Below are 13,787 nucleotides of genomic sequence, written 5' to 3' on the forward strand. Positions count from 1 at the left end.
CAACTTCTAAAAACATGCTACACCTGGTTTGTGAGAGTTGTGTGCCCAGCTCTGCATGTTTAAGCCATCAGTGCCAGAATCTGATTCAGGAGGGAAAACGTTCAGTGAAGATGGGTTGGAATTCATTTCTTTTGTTTACCTGCTACTGCTGGCTGGGGGATTTTAAAAGCTACTAGCCACAATTATTTTTTAATCAGACATTTTATTTTAATTGGAAACATTTTGTAATGATGTTTAAATCAAATCAAATATTATTTATACAGCACATTTTATACACAGGGCAAAACAATGTGGTGCACAGTCAAAGCAACAACAAGCGATCGTGACAATCATTGAATTGCAAATTGAGAGCACGATATACAAATTCTGAGTAGGAGTAAAAACTCAACATGTACACCAAAATTATCCACACAGATTAGAGCACACAACATGCACACGAACCAACACACTGAAACCAGGCCTTGCTATCTAACCATAAACTGAGGCAAAAAGTAAAGTTTTCAACCCGCTTTTAAAAGTATTTAATGCTGGAGCCCCTCTCAGGGCCGCAGACAGGGCGTTCTAATCAAAGATTAAAAGAGAAATAATCAAAGATTATTCAAGGAATATGTTATTTATTTAAACTATTAGTTGAAATACTGACCCAAAACCTGTTTAACTTTAATATTTTGAGTGTGCTTAGAGTCTTCAATCCAACCATGCCCTCCAACATTGATGTAGTTGCGCCTAAACCTTTTATCATTTCTATATAATTCATATCCTAAACCTTGAGCAAGAAGCAGGATATTTATATTTATTTTAAATAATCTGAGTCTGTTTCAGGGGAGCCATCACTGGTGTATGGATTTGTGCTGAAAACGTGATTTTAATTTTGTTCAGAACTCTTGTTGTATTGTATAAGTATATTGTACAACAAACATAATGTACAAAAAGCTGCGTAAGTTATTCCAGGTCCAGGAAGCAAAAGGATTTTGCTAAGTTACAGCTGAAAACATCCTTTTTTCTGATATTGCTCTTTCATACCAAAGGCTTTCTATCAATATGAGAAGTGGGGACTTCCTTAGTGCGGCAAATTCATTGAAAACAGAATCATCAGATACCTGGAGCTTTTTCAGAGTAACACATTGTGGAGCTGCAATGAAAATGAGTCACAGCCAGCGTTTGGTTGCTGCCATTGGATAAAACAAATCCCAGAAGGTTGAGATGCTGGCTCCTGCTCTGCTGGGCTCAAGTGACACCCAGAGAAACTATTCCAGCACATAGCCTGCAGCCTGACATGAAGAGGAGGTGGTGCACTGTGATCAATGGGTTTTGCTGTCTGACTCTGTCAGAGTAAGGCAGGCAGAAATCTGGGATTGGATTCATATTGTTTCCTGTCGCAATTCACTCCATTACACTGCTGTTGTTTACCTGCCTGCCACTGTGACTGATAGGTTGAGCAAAGTCACCTGGCACTGACCAAAAATCCTGACACTTAGCTGCTGGGTAATTTCTGATCCTAGAATGTAGGCAAAGTCAGCAAAACAACATACAGTTAAGAAAGTAGACCTGAAAGCGTTGAAATACTATCTAAAGATCTAAATCCATAATTCAGCCAAACATGGTTCTCCATCTTTTTACATGCTACAGCAGCTTTACTCCAATAGATAAGTGTGTTTAGAGACAAATTCCTGATTTTTATAAAGGGACTTTAGTAAATCATGGTCTATGTTTCAAAGGTAAAAATGTAAAGAGGTTAAGATCATGCATTATCTTGGTTGTTTAAACTTAAAGTCAGAGAAATCACTGGAGAACATATTTATAACGCAGTCTTTTTGTCTCCTCCAACAGGTTTAGATGGAAAGTCAGAGGACATCGACCGAAGGAAACAGGAGTTCGGACAAAACCTCATCCCTCCCAAAAAGCCAAAAACCTTTGTGCAGTTAGTCTGGGAAGCCCTCCAGGATGTCACACTGATCATCCTGGAGGTGGCAGCCGTTATTTCCCTAGGCCTTTCTTTTTACAGACCACCAGATGCTGAGAGACAAAGTAAGTTCAACTTTATTCTAAAGAGTTACTCCATTCATTGAAATTACAAACTGTTCACCTTCTGACACGTTTCATGAACTGATCTGTAACAAGACATCTCACTTTTGGGCTCATAGAAGTAAAATTGCCATTCATTTTCTCCACTTGACTACTAGCCAGAAGGATCCAAGTTAAACATCTTTTTATTGAGTTTTCAATTTAAACACAAAGGAATATCACTGCATATCACAGTATAGTGCAAAAAATAGATAGATACAAATTACAAAACAAACTAACAAACCCCCTCTTGAAGTCCAAGTGTTTCCCCATTTTTCCTCCCAAACTATCCCACCACCCAATCCCATCCCTCTCTCTCACCCCAAAAGGCTACTGTTGTTCACAAAGGAAATTTTAAAAAGATAAATAAACATAAAATCATCAGAGCTGAGTCATTCCAGTTCTTTATCCCAGTAACAGTTGTAAAATAAGATATTAACAGAAACCAAATTCTTCCAAACTCTGCCTTTTTCACCCTTATGGTACATGTAATCTTTTCAAGTTCTTGGTGGAACATGACATCCTTCATCCATCTAGCATTGGAAGGAGGCTTTGAATCCTTCCAGTGAAACAGTATAAGACGACAAGCTAGCAAACATGTGGAGGCAACAACGTTGTGAAAACCTCCTGATCAAGTAGCCTTTTCTGGTTTTACACTAAAAATTGCTATCAAAGGATTTGGTACAACTTCAATATTGTAGGCCTCACTCAAGGATTCAAAAATAGCATTTCAACAAGTATATAGAGAGGGGCATAGCCAACACATATGAATTACATTTGCAGGAGCTGATTTACATTTATCACAGGTTGGATCGAGATTTGGGAAAATTCAGGACAATGTGGCTTTTTTAAAGCGGAAATGGTGAACAATTTTAAATTGTATAATCCCATGTCTGCTGCAGGGGGATGAGGAATGTATTTGTTTGAGAGCAAAAGGATCCAAGTTAGACTTACCACGAGCTACATGAGTGTGGAACGATGGTATATGCTCCCGTAGAAGATATCAGCCTCTTTTTAAGAAAACCAGAGATTATTCACAATCATGGCGAAAACTACTACAATACCTACAATTCTAAGGTGTCACAGTGACCTCTCTGATTGGTGGGGTCTCCAGTAATTGTGAAAATGTCTACTGCATCTGCAAACAGAGACTGTCAACTGTTGATTATGGCAATACACCCTGTTGCATGTATCAAAATGTACTAAAACTACGATGTGTAATAACATAATAATCATAATCATTTCAAATGTAAACATTACAATAAAGGAAGGTGTTGATTAAAGGTATGTATATAACATTTTGAAGCTTTAAAAACTACCCTGAACGATGAACAAAATGAAGCACATTAGATTGTGGGGTACGCAGTTTCTTGTACACTGCCTTGTACCTTTTCTCAGTTTTACAGCCATTTTTGTGCTGAATCAAATATTTACTAGCCCTGAGTATTCACAGAGCTGGTTAGCTCAGTTCATGCATTAATAGCAAATTCTGCAAAATGTCCATGGAGGATTTGAATGGCAAATTTTACTCCCAAAACCAGAGCAGTAAAGGGGGGTAGGCGCTGTTGAGCTCTATTGGGAGGAGTCGTTTCGCAGAGATATCATGTTATCAAAGGGTCTTTTTGCTTTTTTCGGTTTTGCTGTCAGAAAAGGGATAGAATTGTGGCCATAGCAATAGTGGGACAACTTTATGTTATATTTTTTGGCCAAAGCACAACTTTTTTGTGTCAAAAATTTTCTTCCCAGGGCAATATGAAGAGAGAATGCACTCTGTATTTTTCTCTGACTCACTTGCATGACTCAAAGAGCCATTACTCATATAGCCTTGTAGAAAGGACACTTCACAAGAGCCAGGCAGTTTCTTACTCTGTTTTGGAGGAGCATTCTGAAGAGGGGTTTGAATCCTTAATATCAGAGTTTTTGTCTGTGATGCTCCTTTTTCCATTCTGAATGGAGTAACAGTCAGAAAAAGACCAAAATATTTAGCCTATACAAGAAACTGTACCAAATATGTCTACAATGAACTGACTTTAAAAAGTGTGTCTGTGACAAAAGAACAAACTTGCTTTTTGAAATTACAACCTACATTCAAGCTGCTTTTTCCTCTATGACTCCGGCTGTTATCAAAAAACAACAATCCATAATGGTTATTGTTGCAGTAAAACAAAAGGATGTATTTGAACTTTTTCTTGAAAGAAAATGTTTGTGTCCTTGAAACTTTGATCATCCTATACTAGACAGCCAGAGCTCTCCTCCTGTCTTGCTTAAATGTTGAGTGCATAAAGAAGCGGGACAATTTGACTGAGGTTACATGATTTAAAAGCTTAACATCCAGTCTGTGTCATCCTCATTCAGATTGTGGCAGTGCTGCAGGGGGTGTGGAGGAGGATGGAGAGGCAGAGGCAGGATGGATCGAGGGTGCAGCCATCCTGCTCTCAGTGATATGTGTGGTCCTAGTGACGGCCTTTAATGATTGGAGTAAAGAGAAGCAGTTCCGTGGCCTTCAGAGCCGCATCGAGCAGGAGCAGAAGTTCACTGTGGTCAGAGGGGGGCAAGTGATCCAGATCAAAGTGTCAGAGATCGTCGTTGGGGACATCGCACAGGTCAAATATGGTAAGTGACCAAGAACATGTACCTAATAATCAAAGGGCTTATTATATTTCCAAAGACTTTTAGTATAAATTACTGTCAGGTACTTAAAGATGTCATCAAACACTGTTAGATACAGGATCATTTTCTTTGTCCTAAAAAATCTAAAACTATTACCCACAGATTTTGTCTTGAACATATTCAAATCATGCTAAGTTGTTTCCAATAGTGCAGAAACCCTAAGTTCAAATAATCAAACTTTGGAAATCATACTCCAGTTACATTTCAACTGTGATTTTCTTTTTAATGATTTGCAGGGTTAAGTTTTAGGTTGTCAAAGAGTTAGAGAATTATGGCATCCAGAATTCATCAACATAACCCTAACATTCTTCCAGGGAAACCAATATTCATGATCTAATTAGTTATTAAACATGGCAATTGCTTTGCAGCTGAGTACAAAGTAGCTTGATTATCTGTTGTTGTTTCTTTGCATTGCTGGAGGTTAGTAGCTTAAAAAGTTAAAAATGTAGGATAGGCTTTTATAAGCAGTATGCTTCTGCCTATGCCTTTTCATTCATTATTCAACACATGACTATTGATTTTGTTTGAAATGTCTATACTGTGCAAAATGTTTGGTGTTGTGTTATGATTGAATAAACTAAACTAAACTAAACTTGTATGAGGGTCAGCACCTCCGAGTCCAAAGCTTGGATTCTCTGCCTAAAAACAGCAGAACAAATTTTACCCTCTCTGGTTGGATGGGTAGTTGTGGCCTAAATGAATGAACACCATAGGGTCTTGTTCAGGTGGTAAAATGGAGGTTGAATTTCACAGACAGGTTGGTAGCAGTTGCAGTACCAGATCTTTATAATGAAGATGGAGTTGAACAAGGAAGCAAAACATTCAATTTACCAGTTAATCTTTAGGGCAACCCTCGCCTGTAGTCATCAGCTTTCAATAGTTACCAGACGAATGAGATTGGGGATACAAGCGGTTGAAATGAGTTTCTTCAGGAGGGTGGCTCGACTCAGTGATAGGGTGAGGAGCTTGGTAAAGAGCCACTGCTCCTTTGCATTGAAAGGAGCCAGTTGAGGTGGTTTGGAATCTGATGAAAAGCCTTCTGGTTGCCTCCTTGTGGACGCCTTAAGACCCGTCCAACTGGGAGGAGATTATATGGAGTGATTATATATTCCATCTGGCCTCAGAGTGCCTAAAAATCCCACAGGAGTAATGTTCTACGGTGCAATGTCAGTTAGCAGACGCTTTTGTCCACAGCAGTGTACATGTGGCCGTGCGTTAAGCACTTTGCCCAAGGGCCCACACTGGTTAGTCACTGTGCCCTGACCGGGACTTGAACCTCCAATCTCCAGTAAAGTCAGTGATGTAAACCATCCAGACAGTTTCTGATCTTCTTAGCTAATGTACCGTGTCTTTGTGCAGCTGAAAAGCACTTTGTAAAGAAGGTTTATCATTATTGTTGTTATTATTAATGTGAATCCTGAGACACATGTCAACATTACTACAAACATAGTTTCCTCCATCACCCACCCATGATGCCATGGAAAATTCACCCCCAGTCATTGTGTATATCCTGTTGCTGCTTCTATTCTGGGGTACATAGTGACAGGGACTCAGCTGTTGGTGGGGCTAACGATTTGAGAAAAAGAATCTAATTGCGATTTTTTTTCTCCCAATATTGTGATTGCTTATGTGATTATTTTTAGGTTCCTCATCTTATGTATTATTCAGCAAACATAAGCAATAAATCATTCTATATTATAACCAACACAATATGATAAAAATTAAACTGGGATGAAAGATTTGAAAAAAAAAAAAAAAAATCCAGTTGTGATTTTGGCTCATATAGCAAATTTGAAATTGGTTGCTATACTGAAGAAGTGACATTTTTTTTATGTTATTCTCTTTTTCAAACAGGAAAAGTAAGATTTTTGTAAACTATTCTGAAAAAAGGCACTTGTATGTATGCACAATGTGTAGAACAAAAAATCTGCTGCAAAAAAAATGTATTAGATCAGTATTTTGACACATTTTAGGTTAAAAAATGGTTGCACTGTCTGCAATTTGAGAATTGCAGCAGGCCATATTGTGATTTAATCTAATTTGCAATTAATTGCCTAGCCCTAGCTGTTGGTGCTACTTATTTTAAAGCTTTTCTTTGGCTATAATCATAGATTTAAAAAAAAATGGTATACTGTTTGGGATATAAGTCTTGTATGTCAAGTGGTGATACGATGGAAAAGGCTCCTGATTTAACAACAACAGATGATGAGTGGAGGTGGGCAACATGACTTGGGGGATGTGGCTCCCCACAACTATCACTATTGGCTGAGAGCTAAACTACTGTAATGTCAGCCTGTAGGAGGGAAAGGTCCACATAGTGAAAACAGATGGGTCTACAAAGAGCCACACAGCTGCACAGAAACTGCAAGTTTTAGACTTCACTAAATGCAATGGAAACTGTTATGTCAGATGAAAATTAAAACCATCTTTCCCCAGAGTAGCCCCCAAAACGACTGTGCCTCATATACATGTGAGACTTATGTTCCTGAATTTACAGTTCATTTTATGATACTCCTCTGAAGGTGTTATCTGAGTTACATTTGTATTCAAATGTATGCCATTTATTTGAAAATATTTTTAGATGTTGAAATTTTGCATCAAATAAATGTTGTTTGGATTTTTTTCCCATGGCTCACAAACTGTTACAAGTCTGCAGTAAAGGGTATGTTTGTATATGAATGATCTTATTGTCAGATTGATAGGTTACTATCAGGTTACTAGGTAACTACTGTGAAGGCCAGTTAAAGTATCTGCAATTGAACCGCTTTTTCTAGCTTCCTCCACTGAAAGAAACACGTAAATATAATCTTCTACATCGATCTACTCACCTTTTCTTGGGCAAAATCGTCCTAGAATTTTAATGACTTCTTCAAAGATAATGAGACAAAGTGATCAAATCAAAACATTACTATTTAATGATACTTTGTATTCTAAAACAAATATCCTAACAGTGAAGTTTTGATCTTTTGTATTATATCTGTCATGTGGCCAACAGATGATGTAATGATTAAATAACATAATGACCAGATGAGCTGTTATAACAGCGTACCTGTGTGCCTTTTTGTTCCAGGTGACCTCCTTCCTGCTGATGGCGTCCTGATTCAGGGAAATGATCTGAAGATTGATGAGAGCTCTCTGACCGGAGAGTCAGATCATGTCAAGAAGATTCTCGACAAAGATCCCATGCTGCTGTCAGGTGCTTCTCTATACTCCATTCATGACGAGTTCAAAGCTACAACAGCTGCTCTTGTCAGCTCTTACTACATAATTTCTGATGCCAGTGAACAGTAAAACCCTTCTTTCAAGGAAAAAGTATATGTCACCTAAAAATACAGAAGGAGCTGCTGTTTTAACCTTTTTGTTACTAAGAGAGAAACAAGATCTTGACAAAAATAAGGTATATTTTTAGATATAAAACACCTCTTGGGCTGTTACCAAGAAAGTACTGTTTTTAACAGCACCTTTTATAATCCAAGCCTAGTTTCCTTTTTATCTGTGTGAAATGTTATTAATGCAAGAAGGTTTCGGATCCAAATCCCGGTCCAATTGGGGGTTTCTAAGTGGAGTTTGGTGATTCTCAATTGCCCATAGGTGTGAGTATGACTGAGGCTGCTCATTTGTTTCTCTATGCCAGCCACGTTATTTACTGGCAACCAGTTCAGGATGTGCCCCACCAGAAACCCTGAATGAGATAAGCTGTTTAGATAAAGAATGGGTAATTAATTTTTTTTCCTGTTTTAGTTCTATACAAAAGTACTAAATGGAATCATCTCATCAAACAGAAGCTGGATAACAGTGGCTGTAAGGCATTTAAATACTTTACTTCAAAGACTGTATTTGACAGCTTTCTCAAAGGTGTGAGTCACTCCAAACTATCTTCTGGCCAGTACCTGAGCAGTGGTTGCTCTTTCAGTTGGTTCCTGGAGAGGCAGTTTTGCTTCTATTTCATCAAAATTAGGTCAGAATCAGACCAGAAGTCAGCCAGAGCAGAAAACATGTGCAACCCAAAAATTTTGAGAAACGTACAAGATTGGCAAGGAAAGCTCATGACATGTTCTCAGTTAATTCCAAGCGGACTGCATTACAAATGTGTCAACATACAGATGTGCTTGAAAAAGATTTAGGGAACCATGTCACTGAATGAAAACACCGGGAGAGTTTTTAGGGAGCTGAATACAGGGTGACAATATTTGACAATTCTCACTACACATTATTTAACATTATTTAACAGGACCCACTTTACAGCCCATCCTCTATCCATAGAGAGAGATACGGTATGATAAGACAATAAGGTTTATTAATGATAGAATTTCTCTCTCTGATTATCAGGTACCCATGTCATGGAAGGATCTGGCAAGATGCTAGTCACTGCTGTAGGTGTGAACTCTCAGACTGGAATCATCTTTACTCTCCTTGGTGCCGGGGAGGAAGGTGAAGGTGATGGCGAGGAGAAAGGGGAAAAAGAAAAGAAAAAGGAGAAATTAAAAGAGCGGAAAAAGAAGACTAAGGACAAGAAAAGTAAGCATTTTACTACTTCTCACAACAGTTCATAGCCAAGGGCATTATTCAGAGAGGTATTACAGAATGCAGAGATAGCTGATTAAAGACTGAAGAAATGCCTCCATCAAGTTTCCATCAACTGGATTTTAAAGTGGATACTCTAGACGCTGTCAATGAGAGCAAGCTGACGTGCTTGTTGTAGACCAGTTTGAAGCATTGGCAACAGAATCTGGTGCTCAAACCTTGAAGCCATTTTCTTGCTAAGCCAAAGTTAACATGCATGTAGCCCACTTGACTAAAATGTGAGACTTGGGAGAATTTGGTCAGAGGAAACAGATTACATGCCTTTCCAAGGCTATGTTAACATACAACATGTCTTACATTATCATGAAACAACAGATTATTAAAGCATTTAGTACAACGTGAAAACAGCAGAAACAGAAAACAGGCGATCTCTCATCATTTTATTTGCTAAAGTTAGCTCGTTGCCATGCAATGTTGTGATATCACAGTAGCAGCGACTTTAATCCAGCTCATTGAGGAACTGGTGATAAGCTCCTGATTAAAATAGTGAGGTAGCGGTAGATACCTATGAGCTGATGGTGTTTGCTGAGCCTTAATAGTACAATATACTATCACAACAAGCAACTATGAGAGAAGATGTGAGAAGCAAGCTTACTCAGGGCTACTGTGGATCAACCAACTTGGAAAAAACATCCTGATGTAAAGACAGTAGGGTAGATTTTCATGAAGAAAAAGTCACTGCACTCACTGATTTACCCTCCATGTGCCATGCATGGAGCCTCATCGTATGCTTTTGTCCTTGGTTTTGAATCTGTGAAACTTTGTGACTTACTAATTGCTGTTTATTTTTTTCTTCACAGGTAAACAAGATGACAAAGCCAAGACAGGTAAGCAGCAGTACAGTTTGTGTCTGTAAGTGGATGCTGTTGTCATGTTCATTGTTTAGGACTGGCTGGTCACTGCGCACTCCTGATTTCCTTTTGGTGGTTCTGAGATGTAAATCATCTGTTGGTAACATCTAGAGTTAGAGCTGGGCAATTAATCAAAAAATAATCAAAACCGACATTTAGAGCCTATAACCGACAAAAACCTGCCATGTAAATTATTTTAAATTTTTTCCCTTGTAATATCCCTCTCTACTAATGCACCACCCCCTTTAAAACAAACTACTAGCTGTGTAGTCATGTGATAGCTGACAGCTGTGTGTTTTGATTTCAGTTGTCTCAATAACTAACCATAAATTGTTAATCTCTGCACGTTCCTCTCAGTTATTCGTTTTAAATTATATAAATATTTAAAGAACAAACAGAGTGGGAGGTTGGGGATGGAATAACCATTCATTAATCGTAATCGAGGTAAAAAGCCCAATTAATCGTGATTTTGATTTCTGCTATAATGGCCCAGCCCCATCTAGAATTGCCACCAAAATGCTGTGAAAACCAGCAGTTAACAGCAAGTAGCGGTGTGATGGATCATCCCCCACAGTTCAGACTGTATGTGATCTGCTCATTGATGGGAAATATATATTCATCATAGAAAATAAATGTACTCCCAGCACAGAGTCTCAGTGAAAGGAGCTTTATTTTTGAACTATTTCAAGAGTTTTATAAAGAAAAACATTAATCTAGTGTTGATATTATATAGGGTTTGGATATTTTGTGTCAAACAGTGCCTTGACTTTTCCTTTCTAAGTGTCTGAAGTATCATTTATCATGAAGTATTGACTGTTAGTTGAGTGTGGCAACAATACCATAACATAGCAATATTATTCTGCATCCTGGCTCAACCAACCAAACTCCAAACAATAACAATTTTAGCTTCCCATGAACATGACAACAAGGTCACTGACAATAAACGATCAGTGTACCGCATGATGAGTTATACACATTTTAACAGACTTTTTTCATATTTGGTAAATGGACCACACCTTTAAAGCTCCCCTCTCACCAAAACAGCTCTCCCTTTGATTTAACCCTCTGAGATTGGCATTGTCATATACCACAAAAAGAGGCACGTGTTATTTGAAGTTAGATAACTTTTTAACCTTAATTCATAGCCACTTGCTTGGTTTTTTGTCCTCTGAAAGCCAGTGGTACCACTCTATTAACATTATTCATGCCTTCATACCTCTCACAGAATGTGTTCCAGCAAGCCTAGAACTTTGGTGGCTTTCTGAGGTGTTTAAAGATTAAATCCACTCTAGTAACTCTGCTATTGAATGTCTTTTTATCCATTTAAAATCCTTTTTTTATCATTCATGCAGCTAGCGGCTAATGCTATCCACCATATTGTCTGTTTGTATCCCAGAAGGCATTGTGACTGGGCTGTGACAACCAGTGTCAGGCTGTTCTGTTGCCATGTCATTCTTTGTCTAATAGCGCATTCACAAACACTTGGAAAGTGGAGGAGAGGGGCTGAGTGACTCACAATGGAGAGAAAGAGACACAGAGAGGCCACAACGTGTTCCTCTGTGTCACTGCAGACAGGAATTTCTTTGAATAAGGACTCAAATCCCAAAAGCACAAGGACCTTTTTTGTAAAAATGTGTTCATTTTGAGGACTTTTTGTCACAGAATGATTTTTTTCACTTGTTGGTCCCAAAGAGATGATGAACAAGTTTGTTCAAAAGAACCCTTAATGTTTACTGTGTGTAATACATACAAATATTTGAATTTTAATTTCTGTCTTTTTTTCTGTCTTTACAGTCCCATAACTTTTTTAAAACTCAAGTGACAATACTGCAGCATACGTATTCTTAAAGCCCAGCTTGTCTTTAAAAAGTATATTTACAGCTTGATTGTGCACCACAGAGTTGATGTTTTACAAGCTGTTTAAGTGAAAAAGTCCAGGCAAGACACGAGGGTTAAAAGGGCTCAGAGGGTTAAATGAGCACCCAAAGGAGCTACGGTACATAATCCAATTACTTAAAAAAGTGAGAGAGCTAAAAAGAAGAGATAATGGCAGCCATTGGTTAACAAAAAAGTAGATATTACCTTAGTCATGTGGAACTGTTTTGGTTTGGAGGAGTCAAACTTGGAACACTGCAAAATAACTTGCAGATTTTGTTGCACAGTTCTTATTTCAGATCAGAACAGGTTTCTTAGTTTCTTAGAGATTCCTGCACGGATACAGAAGTGATCAAAATCAAAAGCATCTAAGTATCAGTAATTTTAATTGTGATTTTTGCAATGATCAAGCAGCCCTACTTTTACTTGTTAATTGAGAGATTTCTATTTTGAGATGTTGGTGAATTTTGTTTTGATGAACAAATACTTTCATTGAATTTGTGCAGTTTTTTATATTACAGCCTATTGTACAGTCTGATCTGAAATTGTGATCCATTGCACCCTACTGATAAGAGTCTTAGTCAAAATTTACTCAGTGGCTCATCCCTCATCTCAGTGGAAAGGAAGTCACTCAAACATGTGCAACAGTTTTTGAGGGGAAGTTTGCACATTGTAGGTGGTAACTGCAAAAGAATGGATACTTTGGCCAACATATTGAAATGCATGTTATCTATCTGTTAATTTGCAGCACTTAGCAGGAAGTGTTCTGATATGTAGTACATGCAGAGTCTAGTGTTGCCCATATGAGCAAAAGATATATTCTGTGTTCACTGCACCAAATTGATAGAGTAATTATTCGATCAATGGCATGGGCAGACCTAGCCCTGGACCCCAGAACCAGTGTTCTTGTCTGCAGAGTTGTTGTCATTATGTAGGGGGTATGGTCCTCTGTTTTGTAGGTGAAAGACAGATCCTGAGAGCAGAGTGGGTTCTGTACTTCTAATGTGTGCAAAGCTGTTATTCCTGTGAAATCATGGTAATTTTCACTGTTGGGAAAAATCCATGTTTGGTTGTTAACAAAAATACCTGATAAACTCCCTTGAAAGTATAATTTAGCATTTTAGTTTGTAGTAGCAAACAAAAACCTGTAGTATTCTAAAGTAACCCTGACGTAATACAGATTTGTAAGATAACCTCAGTGTTCGTCAGAGCAGTTTATCTTCCCTATCATGTCCTAACTACTGTGCCTACCAAAATGCAAAGTGCTGGAACGTTCACAATGACTTAATATGATTACACTTAACGTATCAGGGTAACCTTATCAGACTGACTTTACCTTGTGTATGGATAAAATGACACACAGGAGACATGAGGCAGATTTTGATGTAATTTCTGCTATTGTAAAGGTTTTGCGAAGAGGAAATGCAAAATCCAGCATAAACTTTTAAACTGTTAAAAATACCCTCAATCATCAACTTCCATAAAAAGAAATACATTTAAATCAGTAATAAAAAGGATAATGTTCTTTTCATAAGGCAGACTTAACTTGGAGAACTGACGCTTCAGATCATATTTATTCACATTGAAAACATAGGACAGCACACTTATCTTCATTAATAACTATACTAAAAGCCTGCAACATAGTAGTAATGGCTCGCCATTGGTGATGTTAGCTTTGCTTAAGCTCTCCAAAACAGAACCCTGGTAAATCCTGGCCTAGTGTACTGCAGAAAGAAAGAATTT

General features: G+C 38.0%; 1 protein-coding gene across 2 annotated transcripts in view; it reads left to right on the forward strand.

Annotated features, from left to right (window-relative positions):
- Positions 1 to 13,787, forward strand: part of LOC121515159 (plasma membrane calcium-transporting ATPase 1-like) — a 41,745-nt gene that overhangs the window by 8,220 nt on the left and 19,738 nt on the right. The window contains exons 2-6 of one of the 2 annotated variants that reach the window (XM_041795787.1): positions 1,831 to 2,028; positions 4,420 to 4,677; positions 7,805 to 7,930; positions 9,064 to 9,252; positions 10,119 to 10,145. In XM_041795787.1, the coding sequence (XP_041651721.1) occupies positions 1,831 to 2,028; positions 4,420 to 4,677; positions 7,805 to 7,930; positions 9,064 to 9,252; positions 10,119 to 10,145 (798 nt within the window). The remainder of the gene's footprint in view (positions 1 to 1,830; positions 2,029 to 4,419; positions 4,678 to 7,804; positions 7,931 to 9,063; positions 9,253 to 10,118; positions 10,146 to 13,787) is intronic. The other variant, XM_041795788.1, reaches the window with a different exon arrangement.

Source organism: Cheilinus undulatus, linkage group 9 (genome assembly GCF_018320785.1).
Source record: "Cheilinus undulatus linkage group 9, ASM1832078v1, whole genome shotgun sequence".
NCBI lineage: Eukaryota > Metazoa > Chordata > Actinopteri > Labriformes > Labridae > Cheilinus > Cheilinus undulatus.